Source organism: Rhinopithecus bieti, unplaced genomic scaffold, assembly GCF_001698545.2.
Source record: "Rhinopithecus bieti isolate Rb0 unplaced genomic scaffold, ASM169854v2 scaffold_1618, whole genome shotgun sequence".
Taxonomy (NCBI): Eukaryota; Metazoa; Chordata; class Mammalia; order Primates; family Cercopithecidae; genus Rhinopithecus; species Rhinopithecus bieti.
The window spans coordinates 4,339,838-4,352,268 of record NW_016803937.1 but is presented as its reverse complement, the minus strand read 5'-3'; the positions used below and the strand labels follow the sequence as shown (position 1 = coordinate 4,352,268).

At 52.8% G+C, this 12,431-nt stretch overlaps 1 protein-coding gene across 1 annotated transcript in view; it reads left to right on the top strand.

Moving 5' to 3' along the window:
* Window positions 1-12,431, top strand: part of KIAA0513 (KIAA0513 ortholog) — a 62,404-nt gene that overhangs the window by 43,591 nt on the left and 6,382 nt on the right. The window contains exons 4-11 of the mRNA XM_017860641.1: window positions 4-84; window positions 1,126-1,199; window positions 4,125-4,195; window positions 5,638-5,845; window positions 6,623-6,663; window positions 7,131-7,209; window positions 9,481-9,558; window positions 10,733-10,762. Coding sequence (XP_017716130.1) covers window positions 4-84; window positions 1,126-1,199; window positions 4,125-4,195; window positions 5,638-5,845; window positions 6,623-6,663; window positions 7,131-7,209; window positions 9,481-9,558; window positions 10,733-10,762 — 662 coding nt within the window. The remainder of the gene's footprint in view (window positions 1-3; window positions 85-1,125; window positions 1,200-4,124; window positions 4,196-5,637; window positions 5,846-6,622; window positions 6,664-7,130; window positions 7,210-9,480; window positions 9,559-10,732; window positions 10,763-12,431) is intronic.

Below are 12,431 nucleotides of genomic sequence, written 5' to 3'. Positions count from 1 at the left end.
GAGGAGAAAGCTAAGTTTGGAGAGTACTGCAGCAGTGAAAATGGAAAAGGCCGGGAGTGGTTTGCTCGATACGTGAGTGCCCAGGTAAGGGAGAGGTGATGGGAAGGATGGGCGTTTACTCTTAAGGAAGAATTTGGTGAAGCGTAACAAATTTGACTTTATCCTATAATGACACTCTGGAGAAAAGAGTCAAGGGAAATGACCCAACAGAAAAAAAAGTAAAACTTACCCCAGAATATTCTGAAAAGGAGTGTTAAAAATAGTGAGAAACAGTCTGGGCACAGTGGCTCACGCCTGTAATCCCAGCACTTTGGGAGGCCGAGGCGGGAGGATCGCTTGAGCCCAGGAGTTCAAGACCAGCCTGAGCAACATAGTGAGGTCCTCCCTTCCCCCATCTCTAAAAGTTAAAAAAGAATAGTGAGAAACAGGAAGTAGCTCATTTGGACGTCGCACTTCAAGGGAAAGAGTAAGAAACTGGGCTTTCAACTTCATGAAATTCCGGAAAATCTCATTTTTTAAAGGCAAGCATATGAGTTATGTGCGTGCATATTTTTATTAACCCATAATACTCGATTTTTTGTAAAAAATAAAAAATATTCAAGACCATGACAGTCATGTAAAGAAAAATATATTAACAAAGTTTAGAAAATAATTAAATTTTGTAAATATCCAGTAGGTTCTTTTTTTTTTCCTGAGTGGCCTAAGTTTTTCGTTTTAAGTATTTTAGTGCAAATAATTTATTTTTCATGGAAAAGTTAGAAAATGCAGATGAGCAAAGAGAAGTTTATTACCCACGAATCCACAGTTTGGAAACAGCCAGCATTGTCATTGTGGGGTACTTTTCTGTGTGTGGGTGTGTATGAAGTTCCTACTTTTAAAAATCTGGGAAGGACACCAAAGGGAACCCCTGCGTGTGCCCTGCCCAGTGATGGTTGGGTGCAGGTGGCTGCACTCTGCCCGGGTCCTGGCAGGAGGGGCGGGTTCTATAGTGCAGAGGCAGCAGCCATCCTGGGCCCTCATCCCAGCTGCATTTGGAAACACTGAGAGTGGAAAGCCTGCAGCTTCACTGAGTGCTGCATGTGTCGCCCTGAACCTCAATGACGTGTCTGGCCTCTTTCTGGACAGCGCTGCAACTCCAAGTGTGTCTCAGAAGCAACCTTCTACCGCCTGGTGCAGTCTTTTGCAGTGGTGCTGTTCGAGTAAGTAATGCCATTGCACAAAGCCTTTGTCCTGGTAAGCTCCTCTTCCCTCCTTCCTTCCCTCCCCACCCAGCCGTGTCATAACCAACTGTGAGTCATATCCACACTAGTCATCAGGTTGCAATTGCTCTGCTACACCCAACATCAACTAAAAGGCACAGTCGTGACCACCATCTCACGGGAGCAGGGCTGGCCATCCTTAGCTGGCAGTGATGACAGGACTGCAGCTGGATGTGAGGAGCATCCTCTGTGCGGGTCCTCAGGGCCAGGTGGTGATGATATACTGTGGCCCTACCCTCCTCGGGAGTTCTGGCACTTTCCCGAGTTCCTGTTGTAAAGTACTTCAAACTCAACTGCCAACCCCATGAGCAAATAAACACTTAATGATATGCTGGGAGGACTGTAGCCTTTCCTGCAAACACTGATTAGGCACTGCTGGGGCCTTTTATCACAGAAGCCCTTGGTAGGCAGTGAGGGGTGGTGGAAAGGGCATGGCCACCAGCTGGAGATTTGGGGCCAATCCCATCTCTGTCCCTGCTCACTTGTGAGATCCGGGAGCCAGACCCCATGAGGCACAGACCCCCCTTCTCAGGAGCATGACTCTCTGGGGTCACCAGACCAGCTTCATGCCTCCAAGGTGTGAAATGGAGGGGATGCTTCTTGGCCTTGGGGAGGCTGGGCAGTGGCCTGACCGACCCGGAGCCTCGATTCTGGAGCTGGGAGCCCTGATCTGGGCATGTCTGCACCCCACTATCCCCATCTCCTGCAGAAGGCCTCCAAGCAGCCCCTGCTTTGGGCCCTGTGTCCTCTCCTGGTCCTTGGCTCATCCCATTGCCACCTTCCCACATCACTGCCTTTGTTTTGTCCTTCCAGGCCTGAAAAATCTCCCTCCTTTACTTCCTTGTCTCCCAACCAAAGATAGCTGCTTGAGTCTTTTTTTTTTTTTGGTTTTTTGGGTTTTTTTGAGACAGGGTGTTGCTCTGTCACCCAGGCAGGAGTACAGTGGCTCAATCACAGTTCACTGCAGCCTCAATCTCCTGGGTTCGAGGGATCCTCCCATCTCAGCCTCCCAAATAACTAGGACTACAGGTGCATGCCACCACACCTGGCTCATTTTAAATTTATTTTTTATTTTATTTTATTTTTTTTGAAACAGAGTCTCACTCTGTCACCCAGGCTGGAGTGCAGTGGGATCTCGGCTCACCGCAACCTCCGCTTCCTGGGTTCAAGCAATTCTCCTGCCTCAGCCTCCTGAGTAGCTGGGACTACAGGCATGCACCATCACGCCCGTCTAATTTTTGTATTTTTAGTAGAGATAGGGTTTCACCATGTTGGCTAGGCTGGTCTTGAACTCCGGACCTCAATTGATTCACCTGCTTCAGCCTCCCAAAGTACTGGGATTACAGGAGTGAGCTACCACGCCTGGCCATATTCCATATAGATACACACACACACACACACACACACACATATATTTAGTAGAGATGAACTCTTCCTATGTTTCCCAGGCTGGTCTCAAACTCCTGGGCTCAAGCAGTCCTGCTTCCTCAGCTTCCCACACTGCTAGGATTACAGGCGTGAAGCACCACACCCAGCCTGCTCTCTCGAGTCCCAGTTCTCCTGCTTCTTCATGCCTCTCCCCTTTCTCTCTTTCTCTTTGAACTTGGGCATATATTGGAAGAAGAAGACCAACAAAAGGAGGATCCCTATTTTTCCTACCCTTGCTCAGGATACCCGAAGTCCAAGATCCATTTCTCCTCTGAGGTCTGGCCTTCAGAGCTGGCCAGGGGAGGGCTAAGAAACCTTCACTGGAAGAGGCGGAGTGAGCCCTCACCTTCAGCCAAGAGGGTAGTGGTTTAAAACAGGCGCTCTAGGTTGCCTTTTATGAAACATTCTCTCATGCAATTAAGATACTTCAATTTCCAACATATGCAGTCCCAGGCATTTTCACAAACCCCCATTTTGCGTAATTCTGATTCTCCATTTTCTTTTTTTTTTTTTATTTGCACTAGGCTAAAAGTAATTCTCCATTTTTCTTTGAGTTTTTTGTCTTACATAAGTAAGTTGGGGAGGGAGGGGTTAAAGTCCCAACCTGCCAAAATACAAAGAATCTCGCCATCACTTGGTCCCTGAGCATATATATGTTTGTATAATTACAAAACAAAGTGAAACAAAACTCTTTTAATATTTAGACAATATGGGATTTTTTAGTTTTATAATCTTTAGTTTGTTAAACATCTTTAGTTTTTACTTTTAGTCTTTTATAGTTTTATTACTAGTTTAGTTTTTTATATGAAAAGATAAAAATGGCCCTTAATCCCACTGTCTAGATAATTTCTTTTGACTCGTAAAGTAATAATTGTCCAAAGTCAAAACCTAAACAGAAAAGAAAAGTCTAAAAGGGATCAGGATAGAAAGGCAAAGAAACTTGCAATGCAAAGGAACGGCCCCGCCCAAGACCAAGACCTGCTGGATCAGAGGCTCCACCTCCTGATGCCCCACCACAGATGCTGTGGGCAGGAGCCTGAGAGCCACGGATGCGGGGAAGGTCCTCCAACTTACTGCTAATTCCTGAGAAGGCAAGGGCTGGAGAGCCAAGCGGCCTGGGCCACCGGTGTGCACTGAGACTTGAGGCCTGGCTCTGCTCCTGGGCGTCGAGTTGAGCTTCCCGGGCCCTGGCTTTTACCTTTCCAGTGAAGGAAGCCGGGCAGGCAGACCACAAACTCCTTCCCATTCAGTCAGTCCCAGGCCATGTGCCTGTGTGTAGCTCTCCTAATGGAACTCAGGGAGATTGTTTTGTGCGTCTCCAAGGGGGGAAGATATTAACTGGGACACATGTGTCAGGTGTCTCAGCGATGGCTGACCGACTTGCAGGGAGAAGCAAGTGGAGCGATCTTTTGCCGTGAACCTTGCCTCTTGTTTCAGGTGTCATCAAATGGATGACTTTGGGCCTGCCAAGAACCTCATGACCATGTGCTTCACCTACTACCACATCGGTAAGACACGGGTGGGCTGATGTGCGGCTCACCCATGGGATCCTGAGGCTTGCCAGCCTATAATGTATCAGCGGAAGCTTTCTTGAAGGTTAAAAGCAAAAGCTACGGGGCCTCCAGAGAACAGAGGACGCTGGTGTTAGGGAGGAGTGAGACTTCAGAGAAAACATGGTCCGAATCATGGGGTGGGAGGTTGACTGACCAGGGTGCAAAGGAAACTCCCAAGCTGATAGGAGAAACACGCTAGGCAGGACATTTTATGGTGGAGGCAGGAACTGCTGGATGTGAAGATAATCAGTTTTATGTTTTACCAAAACAAGACACAGCTGGTTATTGGAGGGTGGTGGGGAGCAGCTGTCTAGGATCTGAAGTGGCAGAAAATTCCCAGGGATGGGCTGGAGATGGCTTATGAGGAGTGTGGACTGTTCTTGATGCTGAGGCTATGATATCTCTTCTGCCTCATTGCGTTGGAACTTTCTGGTACGTTGGAGTTCAAGGGCTTCCTGCGTGACTCTCCTTGGGCTGCAGCAACAGGACTCATTCAGGCCTCCATAAGTGGAAGGTTGCTGGAAGCCTCCACGTGGACTGGAGCTGGGTCAGGGAGGTGCTAGGCCCCGCCCCCCCGTGCTGTTCTCTCTCGGTACCTGCATGCTCACTCTTGGGGTGTGTGTATCTGCTCCCCCTCCCACAGCTGTCCTCTCTGCACCCCTCAATTCAGTTGGTCCAACTGCCATGACTGGTGTCCCAGCCACACCAGCGGGCAGGCCCTTCCTGCCAGGCTACTCGTCAGCTGCTTTGGGTGGAGTGGGAACCCCCCAGTACAGCCTTTGGCTCCTCCTTTTTGAAGAACGGATAGACACATAATGAATAGACGTTGCTTCCTGAGACAGGGCTACCCACAGCAGCTTCAGCTAGTGAGGACATCCTGCCAGAGCCTGCAGAGAACCTTTGACTTATAGTGGGCACTGGGGCCCATGGGGGTACCTCATCCTGCGGGGGCACCAGGACCTCGTGTCCATCCATTGGCTAAGGGAGCTTGGGTGCCAGGGCTCCCCACCCCCCCGCTATCTCCGCACTCCCATCTCAGGGGCCTGGTGCCCAGCTGGCTTCTGCCTCCCTGGCACTGGCGTGGTCGGGCCTCTGCCCTCGCCTCCCTGCAGACCCTGCCACCTGGGCTGGGCTCCAGCCTGCATCTTCTTTGCTCCCTCCCTGCTCCTAGTGGCTTCTCTGTGCACAGCAGGTGCTGAGAGTGCTCCCCGGGAGCAGGGCCCCCACTTCCTCATCCTGGGCCGGCTGAGCCTGCACCACCCCTGTCCTGGGCTGAGGAGGGAGGCTCCTGTATCTCCACTGCACAGGACCCCTGCGGGGCTCCCTCTGGACCTCTGCAGTTAGCGGGTGCAGACCCCGGCCTCACTGGCCTCGTCTTGTTCCCTCTCTCGTCCAAGGAAAACCGCAGCTGCTGCCCCCGGAGTCCCGGGAGAAGCCCACCGGCGGCATCGACTCCTACCTGAAATCCGCAAACAGCTGGCTGGCCGAGAAGAAGGACATCGCCGAGCGGCTGCTGAAGAACACCTCGGCCAGGACTGAGAACGTCAAGGGCTTCTTCGGGGGGCTAGAGACCAAGCTGAAGGGGCCCCTGGCCAGGAGGAACGAGTACGTGTGGCCTTGGGGTCCCTCCCACCTGCATGGGATGGGAGAGAGGCTGGTGTGGAGCTCGAGTGGGGACAGCAGGGAGGGTGCAGGTGAGGCCCAGAGACTGTCAGGAGCAATGCGCTGCCCAGCCGCCTCTGCCCCCACAGCTTGCTATGGTCTGCAAAGCCGAGCCCCCCAGTGACATGCAGGGATGTCCCTGGGGGCCACACTCCCTGGGACTGATGAGGAGCCCAAGGGATTGTCAGATGGCAGAGGGAACTGCAGCCCCTCCACTCTGTCTCCTCTGTCCCCTCCATCCCCTGGCTGGACCAAGAGTGAGTGCTTGTGGAACACGGTCTTGAGTCACAGGAGAAAAACACTGTCCCCAGGAGAGCAGGGCTCTGACAGACTCGAGGAACACTTTGGGGACAGGCACATCAGAAATAGACTCATAGAAGCTATGACTTCCACAAGGAGGAGGGATGCGGCAGCCAGAGGGAGCCCCGGGGTCCCCTCTTCCCACCCATGGCTGGGCGGCAACCAGGTGCCTTGGCCTCCTCCTCTGCCCCATTCAGCTTTGGATTCAGAGAAAATGACATAAAGAAACCTCAATGCCACATTTCCTGAATTCTGAAACCCTGGCAGTTGACAAATAGAGCCTTGATTTCATAAAAGGCTTTTCAGAGCAAGGCATATTAAATGTACCCAGTCCCACCTGAGAAGTACAGAACAGCGTCTTTGAGTTGAGAAAGTGTGGTATGAGTCGCATTTGTCGTCATGGTGCCTTCTTTCCCTCAGGGAAGACGAGAACAAACCCCAGGAGAAGCGGCCCAGGGCTGGTGAGTCTGCCCAGGTATCAGCAGGAGATGCCTGGCCCACACCCCCTCAGCCAGCACACAAGCAGGTGCACGGCCTCTGGGGCTTTCCTGCCTCCACGGAGCACAGGAACCTTGCCCTGGGTGATGCCCCCGTTGCTTCCCAGCTCCTGTGATCTGTATTTTCTCACTGAGTTTCTGTGGAAGAGCCACTTTTCTAAGGAGGAACTACATTCCTTAATCCCGGGAAGGCTAAGGGTTACTGCGAGGGGCTGTGGCTGTGCTGTGGAACCGTCCCTCAGAGGAAGGCCTTATTGCCGGGTGGGAATAGCACCATTACTGGCTATGGCTAGCAGAAAAGCCATGGTGGAGTTTACACCACGTGTTTCTGTGGCATTCGGGGAGAAACTGGCTGCTAGGAGGCTGTCGCCCGGGGTTTGCCAATAGCGGGCGTGCAGCCAGAGCTGCTTTCAGCCTTTCTTCTCCCACAGTGACCGTGTACAGCCCCGAGGACGAAAAGAAGGGGGAGAAGATCTACCTGTACACGCACCTGAAGCAGCAGCCCATCTGGTAAGGCCCAGCCCGTGGCTTCCTGTCACCCTCTTACGGGGCCAGCAGTCACTCCCCAGGATCACTTCTAGCTGCCTTTGTCCCCATCAGAATGGCAGAATTCTTACACCCCCCAGGGTGGCAGAATAAAAAGATGAACCCTCACAGGCATTGGTGAGGATGTGGAAATTGGAGATCTCCTGTACTGCTAGGAGGAATGTAAATGGAGCAGCCGCTGTGGAAACGGTCTGGCAGTTCCTTTAAAGGTGAAACACAGAGTTACCCTGTGAGCCAGCAGCTCCACTCCTAGGACTCACCCAAGAGAAAAATGTGTCCTCACAAAACCTTGTACAAATGTCTGTAGCAACATCATTTATTATGGCCCCAAAGTGGAAACCACCTTCATGGCCGTCCAGTGATGAATGGGTAAACAAAATCCATCCATTGCATGAAATATTAGCCAGCCATGAAAAGGAATGGCATGCCGCTCCACACTGCAGCAGGGATAGGCCTGGGAAACGTGAACCTCAGTGGAAGAAGCCGGACACAGAAGCCCACGTATTGTGTCATCCCTATGAAATGTCCAGAATAGCAGATTCCTAGCGACACGGCAGATGACTGATAGCCCGGGCAAAGGGCGCGGAATGGGGAGCAGGGCGTGACTGCTGATGGGGATGGGGTTTCTTTATGGGGTGAGAGAATGTTCTGGAAATGGTGGCTGCACAACTCTGTGAATACACTAAAAGTTACTGAATTGTATATTTTAGAGGGCGAATTTCATGGCATGTGAATTATATCCCAATTAAGCTCTTACATGTATATAAATGAATGAAGGTGATGGTTGAAGTGAGACCAGTGTTGCAGGGGAAATCTTGGCCACCCTGGCGTATGGCCCGGCTCTGCAGATGATGGTCAGGCTGCACTAATCTCTCTGAAGCCTCAACATATTTTAGAGTGCTTTGCTAACACCTGGAATCAGTGTCAGACAGGCCCTCCCTCCCCTGAAGATCACAGTTGGCTGTGGTGCATTCTGCCTGTTAACCAAGCAAGAGCTACTTAAGGAGCTTGGCCAGGGAGTGCCGCAGGGACCCAGAGGGCAGAGGGCAGGGCTGGAGCTGTAGGAAGGCCGTTGAGGAGGCTAGACCCGGTTCCCATGGAAGCAGAAGGCAGGGAGAAGCTGGTCCGCTTTGTCCCGCCGTCTGGTGATTCAGCTCAGCTCCTCTGTCCTTGACTTGGCTGCTGTCTTTTCATTGTTGCTTGGCAAACTTTTCTGTGAAGGGCCAGATAATAAATATGTTAGGCTTTGTGGGCCAGATGGTCTCTGCTGCAGCCACACCACTATGCCGTTGTAGCGTGAACACCACCAGAGACGTTGTATAAATGTATGAGTGTGGCTTGTTCCAATAAAACTTTATTTACAGAAACAAGCTGCCGGCCTGCTTCAGCCTACACACCATAGTTTGCCAACCCCTGATGTTCTTTAAGAAGAATTTTTCTGCTGGGCGCTGTGGCTCATGCCTGTGATCCCAGCACTTTGGGAGGCCAAGGCGGGCGGATTACCTGTGGTCAGGAGTTCGAGACCAGCCTGGTCAACATGGCGAAACCCCCATCTCTACTAAAAATACAAAATTAGCCGGGTGTGGTGGTGCGTGCCTGTAATCCCAGCTACTCAGGAGGCTGAGGCAGGAGAATGCTTGAACCTGGGAGGCAGAGGTTGCAGTGAGCGGAGATCACACCGTTGAACTCCAGCCCGGGCAACAAGAGTGAAGCTCCATCTCAAAAAAAAAAAAAAACCCAAAGAATGTTTTCTCCTTGAGTGTCCCTATGAACGTTAGTTCTCTCAGCACACGACGTGTCGCTGCGGGGTTCCCGTTTATGTTACTAGACCCTGATGTAGAAGAGCACATCTTCCCAGCCCTGTACTTCCTCTTGGGAGTCCCAACAGGAAAGGTGGAAGAAGAAAACGACCCACCTCTGTGTCCTACAGATGGTGGCTTCAGCTCTGCCCGCCAGCGCCCTCCTGCCTGCGGTGCAGCCCGGATAGCGTAGTTTTCCCTCCCACTTGCGCCATCTCTCCTAAGAGAGACGCAGCCACTGGGAGCCCCAGGGAAACAGCTTTATTTACATCAAGCCATATGCTCAGTTTTTCCTTCTCAGCCCTACCTCTCTGAGACTTTTTTAGAAGCTCAGACAGATGTGAGACACTGCCCTTATTTATCTCTCAAGTGGCCCACGACCCGTGTCCTCCCGGCCTCCCCTTGGAGAGAGTGTGACTAGGGTTCTGTCTTGCAGGCACACGCTGAGGTTCTGGAATGCAGCCTTTTTTGATGCTGTCCATTGTGAGAGGACAAAGCGATCTCCCACTACCAGGTAGGAGCAAAGTGTGGCCCCATTTGGCCTCAGGAAAAAGGACCAGGGAGTGGCTTTATTTCCCGGTTGCGGAAGAGGAGAGCAGAAGAGCAGCTGAGTGGACGTGTCTGTTTTCTCTTCACCCCCTCACGGCCCTGGTGCCCTGCAAGCTGCCTGAGGGGTCTCGGCTTCATGGGTGGGGGTGCTCAGCTTGCATGAGCGCTTTCTGTCCTGGGGCTCTGGCATGACTTGGCCTGACCGTCCTAAAATTGCCAACTCCCACTAATACCATCAGGACCCCTGCTCCCGGGCCCACCCTGCTGTTTGCTGAACAAAATCAGCATCCTAGGGATGAACGCCTGGAGCAGGGTCCTGGGAGGAAGGGCTGGCCACCTCCCCCGAGACTTTGCCCTCCAGAGCTGATGCCTGGTGAATGCAGTTGCCGCTCGCAACTCACCTCTTGGGTCTGCAGCCTGACCAGACCTTCCCAGCTTCGCTGAGGGCCACCTCGCACATGGCAGCAGGGAGGGGCTGGCACCCACTCCACGGGGGCCGATGCCATAGCAAGCAAAGGTGCCATCCACTGTGTACAGCGACATGACAGCGAGGGACAGCAGCCCCTGGGGGAGCCCCTTCCAGTCGTGTGATTGGAGTCTCTGAACCTCTCAGGGCCCTGGTCTCCTCATTAATAAAGCACATCCGTCCCTCTGCAACACCAGGGAGACCCTCTACCCTTAACCCTCATCAGGAGAGGGGCAGATGGCTGCTGCTGGGGGAAGACTCGAGTCTCCCAGCACTTGCCGTGTCTCAAGTGAAATTCTTCCCTCTGGGGGCAGCTAAAACCCTGTCAGGGGCGAGGGACCCAGAGCATTCTGCCATGGCCGCATTTCCTGGGGAGGCACAGGGGCTCGTGGAGAGGGAAAGACGCTGAGACTGCCCGAGGACCCTCGAGAGAGACCCCGCTCTGGCAGGAGACCAGAACAGGGAAGTGCTTAGATGCCTCTAGGCAGATGGGCGTCGCCTCTTTAGTTCTCAGACTTCTAGGAAGTTAATTTATTTCGAATATCCTGTCTTTCTCTGTCCCGCTCGTTTCTGCCTGTAATAACCCTCCTCTGCTTGTTCTCTTTTTACCATCCACATATCTTGCATGACTTTGACATGTTCCTTTGTTTACCTGTTTCTGCTGCCGCTCCAGAGGGGATGCTGGAGAGGAGGAGGAAAAGAGGTGTGTGTGTCCACGTGACTTTGTTCCATTTTACAGTGCGGGCTCCTGCAAAGGTCACTTCAGGTTGGGGGCTGTGCACTGTGTTGAGCTGCTGCAGCAGACACAGCCCAGACACAGGTGCAGCCTGGCAGCCGGCGGGGAGGGCAGCCCTGGGGAGGTGAGGCCAGCACTAGGGCAGGCTGGCAATGCATCCCGGAACTGGGCAGATGGGAGCCTGCCAAGGCCAGAGCACTCCGAAATAGTCAGAAAACAAATGTGACACCTTGAGACGCCCTGGCGACAGCATGAGCTCGAGAGGCAAAGGCGGTGACGCCGGGGAAAGCGGGCTCCAGTTCTAAGCCAGCCGTGCTCTCCACCAGCCACGCCGGCCCCTTCTGAGCAGACCTGAAAGCCTCGCACTTGGCCTCACTGTTCACACTGGAGAAGTGGGTCCTGGCTCATCTGGGAAACCGTGGGTGGGGTGCAGAGCCTGTCCTCTTTGCAACACCACCCACTCTCGGGTGTGCTGGGGCCACCAGGTCCAGGAGGCACGGAAGAAGGACACACTCCCACTTTCCCAGCCGCTCGGGGATGGAGGTGCGAGGGGTCCCCGAGGAAATCCTAGAACGGGGCTGTTTCCTGCCAGCCCACAGAGGGGTCTGACTCTCCCTGTTCACCTTTCTGCGGGCTAGAATCCTTTGTGATGTATTTTCAGAGTTGCCGATCTGCCTCTTCAAATAGAGTCCCTGTTACGATGTCTCGCTGGAGGATGCGTGAAGTTGCCTCCTCTAAGCAGTGATACGTGTAGTGTTTGTTGTTGTGAGCAATCACATTTCTTATGCAGACCTATGGCTTTTAAAGGAGCGCTTAGGCCTAACAAACACCTCCTTTCATGAACAAAGCCCCTGGGTTTTCACTGACTCTCTGGGTGACAGTGTGATTAACCAGCCTTCCAGGAACAAGTCAGCCCCACAGCCCTGGCCCAAGGAGGGCTGGGAGCATCTCAGCATCCTCTGAGAGCTGGTCGGTGCTGCTGGGGAGGGGTGGTCTGTCCTGAGCTCAGCTGAGGGGACAGCTGGCCTCCTGGGCCTTCTCACCAGGGCAGATTAGCTTTGACCACACATAGCTCTTCACCGGCTCCTCATCTCTGACCGGCCTCTGAGCCTTCCCTAGAAGAAGGCTGAATATTGCTTTGAGATTGAGGCAGATGATGGGGCAAGGTTGCCTCCAAGTCCCCAGGCAACCTCATGCCTCCAACATGCCATCTCTTTTTTGGTAACCTCTGCTGACAGCAAGAAGCCATTATCATCCTCTCTGTTTCCAGAGGCAGGTGTTTCTCCGTTCAGAAGGTTTCCCTCGCAGCAGGCGGTCAGTCCCATCCAGATTCCCACCGAGGCAGTGTAGACGCAAGTTCAGCTCGCTGCGCAGTGTCAGAGCTTGATCGGCACTGGAAATTGAACTCTTTTTTGTTTTGTTTTTTGAGATGGATTCTCGCTCTGTTGCCCAGGCTGGAGTGCAGTGGCACAATCTCAGCTCACTGCAACCTCCACCTCCTGGGTTCAAGCTATTCTCCTGCCCCAGCCTCCCGAGTAGCTGGCATTACAGGTGCCCGCCACCATGCCCGGCTAGTTTTTCTTTTCTCTTTTTTCTTTTCTTTTTCTTTCTTTTTTTTTTTTTTTTTTTTTTTTTT